Raw genomic sequence first — 6820 nt, 5'->3', positions numbered from 1 at the left:
CAGGCTTGAGCCACCGCGCCCGGCCTGGTCTTCTTCAATCCATCTCCCACCTAACAGCTAAGATCAGAGAGCTTTTTTTTTTTTTTTTTTTTTTTGATGCAGGGTCTCACTCTATCACCAGGGCTAGAGTGCAACGGGACAATCACACTTCACCGCAGTTTTGACCTCCTGGCCTCAAGTCATCCTCCCACTTCAGTCTCCCCAGTAGCTGGGACTACAGGCGCATGCCACAGCTCTTTAATCATAAATCAAACACCTCACGGTTAAAACCTCCTAATGGTAGCTTCCCCCTGGGAGTAAAATCCAAGATTTTCACAGTGGCCTTAAAGGGCGCCTCTCAGCCTCCCTGCTTCCATCTCCTACCATGCTGGCCCTCTGTCCTTCTCTCCTCTCCAGCTACATGGACCTCTTTGCTGTTCCTGTAACCCACCAAGCTCTTTTTTGTCCAAGGAGTCATGTACTTGCTGCTCCCCCTGCCTAGAACACCCCATTTCTCAGTTTCTTCTCCCCCTTTGGGCCTAAGTTAAAATGTCACCTCCTCTTAGAGGCCTGCCCTGACCACTCCTCTCCCATTTACTTTGCTTTTATTCTTCTTTCATATTCTCTTTCAGATGTATACTCTTTCACTGAGTACATTTTCTGCTGTCCATCCCTGCCTGACTAGAAGGGCAGCTCCATGAGGACAGGGTTTTGTCTTGTTTCATTGCTCATTTTGGTTTTTTGCACAGTGCTGGGCACATGTTAGAATCTCAGGTGGGGCAAGGCTCAGTGGCTTATGCCTATAATTCCTTTGGAAGGCCAAGGATCGTTTGAGATCAGGAGTTCAAGACCAGCCTGGGCAACATAGTAAGAACCATCTCTACAAAAAGTTAAAAACATAAATTAGCAGGGCACGGTGGCTCACGCCTATAATTCTAGCTAATCAGGAGGCTGAGGTGAGAGGATCACCTGAGCCCAGGAGTTTGAAGTTACAGTGAGCTATGATTGTACCATTGCACTCCAGCCTAGACAGAGCGAGAACCTGGGCTTAAAAAAAAAAAGGCCAGGCATGATGGCTCACACCTGTAATCCCAGCACTTTGGGAGGCCAAAGCAGGTGAATCACTTGAGGTCAGGAGTTCAAGACCAGCCTGGCCAACATGGTGAAACCCCATGACTACTAAAATACAAAAATTAGCCAGGTGTGGCCGGACGCAGTGGCTCACGCCTGTAATCCCAGCACTTTGGGAGGCCAAGGCAAGCAGATCACGTGAGGTCGGGAGTTCAAGACCAGCCTGACCAACATGGTGAAACCTTGTCTCTACTAAAACTACTAAAAATCAGCTGAGCATGGTGGCACATGCCTGTAATCCCAGCTACTCGAGAGGCTGAGGCAGGAGAATCACTTGAACCCAGAAGGCGGAGGTTGTGGTGAGCCGAAATCGCACCATTGTACTCTAGCCTGGGCAACGAGCGAAATACCATCTCAAAAAAAAAAAAAAAAAAATTAGCCGGGTGTGGTGGCATACGCCTGTAATCCCAGCTACTCAGGAGGCTGAGGCAGGAGAATCACTTGAGCCCGGGAGATGGAGGTTGAACGTGAGCTGAGATCGCACCACTGCACTCCAGCCTGGGTAACAGAGCAAGACTCTCAAAAAAAAGAAAAAGAGAATGAAGGTATTGGAGATTTGGGCCTGAACAGTGGTGAGAGCAGGAGAGGCAAGGCTGCATGTCGGAGATGGCAGAGTCTGACAAAGCAGATGTGTTGGGAACAGTTAGCAAGAGATCCAGCAGGTCAAGGGGAGGCCAGGGCCTCCTCACTCCCCCAGCCAAGGCACCCAGCCCACAGGGACCCAGGTGACACATGACACCAGGGCAGCCACAGGCCCTCCTGGGACAGGGACCCCCTCAGCTGAGGCAGCTGCTGCTGCTGCAGCTGGTGACATTTCACTCCATGAGAGTCCTGGCTTCAAAGTCTCTGCAGGGGTAGCAGAAGGAGAAAAGAGGTTTGGAGAGGACAGGCCGGACTGGGGAGGGAGCCAGAGCAGGGCAGCCGCCAGAGGACCAGGCAGCCAGAGGTGGCTTAGCCGAGGTGCATGAGCCTCACGGGTCCAGGAGTAGCCACCCTCATCCTGCAGTCCCCAAGGAACATAGGAGGAGGTGTGGGAACCCTCGGGCAGCCCTAGGCTCCCCCTAGGGGACTGAGGTTGGGCCTGCTGCCCACAGCCCTGCCCACTTTCCCCAGATGTCCAGCAAGGTGGCCATCAGTGGTGACATTGGGCAGGCCCACCAGGCAGTGGAGCAGCTCCGGATGAAGGTGGGCATCGACCGAGTGAGGGTCGGGGCCAGTGCAGGAGGTGGGAAGAGGTGGAAACACATGGGCCAGGGGACAGGTACATGCCCGTGTCTGGTCTGACTGACCCAGTTGGTCTGCAGGTGACCAAGGTGGCCGCCGATCTGCTGCAGTTCTGCACAGAGCAGGCCAAGAGCGACCCCTTCCTTGTAGGCATCCTGACCGCCACCAACCCCTTCAAGGAAAAGAAGCCCTGTCCTATGAACCCAGGACAATGCCACCCTGTGGCCAGGGCAAACCAGGGGACCTCAATAAACATGAAGTGAATACTTCTCAGGGTATGGCTGAGCCCGGCTGAGATGGGAGACCAGAGGGACTTTGGGCTTGCAGGGGCCAGGTGCACACCTAGCCCAGCCTCCCTCCCTGGCCTGACCCCGGGGTCACAGCCACAGCAGCACACACAGACCCTAGAGCCCTAGACAGAGAACATGCCATCCCCCTTGCCCTCCGCAGCACCCATGGGATAGCCTGAGCAGTTACCCTTTCACATGGCCAGGATTTGAGTCATAATCTACACACCACACACATCACACACACACACATATCACACATCACACATCACACATCACACACACACACAAGTGACATCATAGACACAGGTGACCACGATCCCCAGGAATGTTCCCTCTTCAAATAAACGCACAGCAACAGCTGACACGCACCCCCCAGCCCAGACTTTCTATCTCTCCCAGTCACTCGCACGAAGGCCCGCAGCCCCCCAACCCCAAGCAGGCGCAGGCAGAGCCCCAGCAGGCAAACCACACTCACACTCCAGGCCCAAGCACCAATACGTCAGGTTTATTCTCCTTCGCTCTCACCTGAGAGCGGGGCATCCAAATCATAACAAAATCAGGGCCCAAGAGCGGGGAGTGGCCCCTGGGTGGGCCTGAACCCCAACTTCACCCTTCCCCCAGGCATAGGGCCCAGGCCAGGACCCTCACCCAAATGTGGCCGGGACTCCTTGTGCCCTAGGCCTGCGGGGCGGGGGCGGAGGCAGCACCAACATTGGGGATGGTCCCCCAAGAACAGAGGAGGAAGCCCAGCCTCCAGGAGGCAGTATCCACATCCACATCCACCTGCTCAGGCCGGCAGCCTCCAGACCTCTAGCGACACGTCCCCAGAGCCAGCCACCACGAGGTTGCCCTCAGCACAGACCTGGGACCAGGGAAGGACATGAGGAGTCAGGGACGATGGTGCTCTGGCCAGCTGGGCAGGGCACATGGGGCAGGACCTTACCCTATTGAGCGTACTGTCATACTTTCGGGTGCAGATGGTCCTTGGTGGGTCTGTGGGCACATGCACCTGGTGAGGGGCAATGGGCCAAGGTCAAGAGGTATGCCCCTGGCTGATGGAGGTGGGGGAGGGGCAGGGACTGTCCTGGGGCAGGGGCTGGGCAGGAGCCTCACCCGGATGGACTTGTCAGTGGATGTGGTGTACAAGGCTCCCACTGAGTACTGGATCCCAGTGATGGGAAAGCTGTGGCCCACGTCAAAGGACTGCGGGAAGGGGATCAGGAAACACTCAGGCGAGGCTCTCCCAAGGCCCACCCTCCCCCACACCACCAGGGGCTCAGGGGTAGGAAGGAGGCCCAGGGGGAGGAACAGGCAGGGGCAGGAGCTCCAGCAGACCCGGACAAGCTGTAAGCAGCCGTTGCGGTTGACGAAGACGTGCAGCAGGCCGTGGTTGTCACCAGCCCAGAGCTGGGGTTCCTGGTAGGACATGCAGAGCAGGTAGGAGTCCAGCTATGAGAGGGACAAGGGACAGGACAGCTCAGGCCGGGCTGGGCCTGCGACAGTCCCCATCTTTCCAGCCCCTGGGGAGGGCCCACCTGCAGACGCTGCAGGACTCTGTTGGCTCGGCGGTCGACCACTACCAGGGTGCGGTCCTCGCTGCCTGAGATGATGTGCTGGTCATCCGCCATCAGGGCCAGCACGGGTCTGGAGTGTAGTTCCTGGCACTTCAACAGGGCTGGGCTGGCTTCATGGGTGATGGGCCGGGAAGGAGGGATATCAGAGCCCCTCGAAGGCCCCCTCTCCCAGCCCGTGGGAGCATCCCGTGTCTCCATCCTGTCTGGCAAAACCCTCGATCTGCTCATTCCCCTATCCCACAGAGTGACCCATCTCTCCTCTCCCACCTCAGCTAAACCCAGGCCTCCACAGGAGCTCCCAGGCTTCTGCCCATCCCCGTCCCCATGCCATATCCCTCCTCTGATCCTGTCTATTGTTCTTAGCACAGAGCTGACCAAGGTGGTCTCAGTCTTGCATCCACCCTCAGGTTGGCATGAAACATGCCTCTATCCCGCAGCCCTGCTCCAGCTCTGCCTGGACAAGGTACACTGGCCCTTCAATTAACAAAAGAAGAATGAATAAATAGGCCAGGCACAGTGGCTCACACCTGTAAATCTCGGAACTTTGGGAGGCTGATACGGGCAGATCACCTGAGCTCAGTTCAAGATCAGTCTGGGAAATGTGGCAAGACCCCGTCTCTATTTAAAAAAAAAAGAAAAATGGCCGGGCACAGTGGCTCACGCCTGTAATCCCTGTACTTTGGGAAGCCGAGGTGGGTGGATCACCTGAGGTCAGGAGTTCATGACCAGCCTGGCCAACATGGTGAAACCTCCTCTCCACTAAAAATTCAAAAATTAGCAAGGCATGGTGGCAGGCTCCTGTAATCCCAGCTACTCGGGAGGCTGAGGAAGGAGAGTCACTTGAACCCAGGAGGTGGAGGTTGCGGTAAGCTGAGATCGCGCCACTGCACTCCAGCCTGGGTGACAGTGAGACTCCGTCTCAAAAAAAAAAAAAGAAACAAAAGAAAAATGAATGAATAAATAAACAACAGAAAATACTTATATTCCAGGCAGTGTTCCTTCTAGGTGCTTATGTAAATGACTTTATTTATATATTTTTAATTACTTTTCATTTAGATATGGAGGTCTCACTATGTTGCCCAGGTTGAACTCAAATTCCTAGGCTGAAGCAATCCTCCTGCCTCAGCCTGCGGAGTAGCTGGGACTATAGGTGGGCACCACCACACCCAGCATAAAAAAACGTAGTTAATCCACCACTGTTGCTATTATCATCTTCCCCCATTAACCCCATGGGGCTGGCATGGTATTATTATCTGGATTTCACAGATGGGGAAACCGAGCTTCAAGCTTGTCTGAGGGTCACACAGGTAGGAAGTGGGACAGCCAGGATTCTAACCGGCCCCCAGGGCTGCCCAAACTTCATCTGCACCCGCTGCCCAAGCTGCCTATATTGTACCAGCGCAGCATGGCCACTCCGAGTGGTACGTGGTTATGTGACTGTGACCCCAGCCAGGCTGTGAAGCCCCATTGTCTCCTTCCCCAACATGACATCTCCCAACCTGGGCCCCAGGACTCTTGGCCCACCTCTGGGGTCGTAGATGGCCACCTTCTTGTCATAGGTGCCAGTCACCAGGACGTCAGACAGGTAGGAGAGGCACAGCACGGCTGAGCTGGTCCTGGGGACACACAGACCACAGGGCTTTAGCTGTGGCCAGGCAGGGTCCTATCCCCCCAGATCCCCTGCCCAGGCCCCCTCACACTTTATCTCGCCGAACTGCTGCCCATCTGCTGCCAGGTCCCAGAGCTTCACTGTGCTGTCCCAGGAGCCAGAGCACACGCGGTGGTCCTGCGCTGCCAGTGACCACACCCAGCCCTGTGGGATGGGAGCAGCAGTCACACACCTGCCACAGCCCATGCGGGGTCCCAGACTGGGATTGTTGTGTTTTTGCAGGTAAGGCTCAGAGAGGTCAAGAGACTCACCCAAAGCCACACAGCTCTTCCTCCCCAATGCCCACTGTGATAGATGCTGCAGTGAGTACAACACCCAACTCTGGCTCCAGGTGATCATCCCCATTGCACAGACAACAAAATCAAGGGTCAGAGGAAGGAAGGAGATAACCAAGACAAGAACCCAGAGCAAGTTCCAGTTGATTACAGATTAAAGTTTGTGCCCATGGGTCAGCCTGACTTCACACCCCACCTAGAAACTTTTTTCTTTTTTTTTTTTTGGAGACAGAGTTTCACTCTTGTCATCCAGGCTGGAGTGCAGTGGCTTGATCTTGGCTCACTGCAACCTCCACCTTCTGGGTTTAAGTGATTCTCCTGCCTTAGCCTCCCTAGTAGCTGGGATTACATGCTTGTGCCACCACGCCCGGCTAATTTTTGTATTATTAGTAGAGACGGGGTTTCACCATGTTGGCCAGGCTGGTCTCAAACTCCCGACCTCAGGTGATCCACCCGCCTCAGCCTCCCAAAGTGCTGGGATTGCAGGTGTGAGCCACTGTGCCTGTCACAGAAACTCTTTTTTTTTTTTTTTTTGAGATGAGGTCTTGCTCTGTCACCCAGGCACGAATGCAGTGGTGCGATCATGGCTCACTGCAGCCTCCACCTCCCAGGCTCAAGTGATCCTTGTACCACAGCTTCCCGAAGAGCTGGAAATACAGGCGCATGCCACTATGCTCC

At 55.2% G+C, this 6820-nt stretch overlaps 3 protein-coding genes across 5 annotated transcripts in view; 1 reads left to right on the top strand and 2 right to left on the bottom strand.

Annotated features, from left to right (window-relative positions):
* The window catches only part of WDR83OS (WD repeat domain 83 opposite strand), a 34866-nt gene that overhangs the window by 26330 nt on the left and 1716 nt on the right, over positions 1-6820 (bottom strand). The window lies entirely within an intron of this gene.
* On the top strand, positions 2224-2627 carry LOC105520803 (guanine nucleotide-binding protein G(I)/G(S)/G(O) subunit gamma-12-like). Its single transcript, XM_011954727.1, has 2 exons — positions 2224-2316; positions 2415-2627. Exons 1-2 carry the CDS (start codon positions 2224-2226, stop codon positions 2595-2597), a joined length of 276 nt encoding a protein of 91 aa, XP_011810117.1. The 3' UTR covers positions 2598-2627.
* FBXW9 (F-box and WD repeat domain containing 9) overlaps positions 3109-6820 on the bottom strand; it is a 7711-nt gene continuing 3999 nt past the window's right edge. For 2 of the 3 annotated variants that reach the window (XM_011954729.1, XM_011954730.1), the window contains exons 4-10: positions 5899-6011; positions 5723-5814; positions 4160-4401; positions 3960-4073; positions 3738-3827; positions 3568-3633; positions 3109-3486 (exon numbers count right to left, since the gene is read on the bottom strand). In XM_011954729.1, coding sequence (XP_011810119.1) covers positions 3412-3486; positions 3568-3633; positions 3738-3827; positions 3960-4073; positions 4160-4401; positions 5723-5814; positions 5899-6011 — 792 coding nt within the window. In that variant the 3' untranslated portion in view covers positions 3109-3411. The remainder of the gene's footprint in view (positions 3487-3567; positions 3634-3737; positions 3828-3959; positions 4074-4159; positions 4402-5722; positions 5815-5898; positions 6012-6820) is intronic. The other variant, XM_011954731.1, reaches the window with a different exon arrangement.

The sequence above is a fragment of the Colobus angolensis genome, unplaced genomic scaffold (genome assembly GCF_000951035.1).
Source record: "Colobus angolensis palliatus isolate OR3802 unplaced genomic scaffold, Cang.pa_1.0 Scaffold39, whole genome shotgun sequence".
In the NCBI taxonomy this organism is placed as follows: domain Eukaryota; kingdom Metazoa; phylum Chordata; class Mammalia; order Primates; family Cercopithecidae; genus Colobus; species Colobus angolensis.
Note: the sequence above shows the minus strand (reverse complement) of the source record. Positions and strands in the feature narration are given on the sequence as shown.

What these genes read in the sequence shown, in the direction of transcription:
- LOC105520803 (XM_011954727.1), top strand. Translation starts at nt 2,224, where the DNA reads ATGTCCAGCAAGGTGGCCATCAGTGGTGACATTGGGCAGGCCCACCAG. An exon ending in TGGGCATCGACCGAGTGAGG is followed by an intron (nt 2,317 to 2,414) that starts GTCGGGGCCAGT and finishes GTTGGTCTGCAG; the next exon opens with GTGACCAAGGTGGCCGCCGA.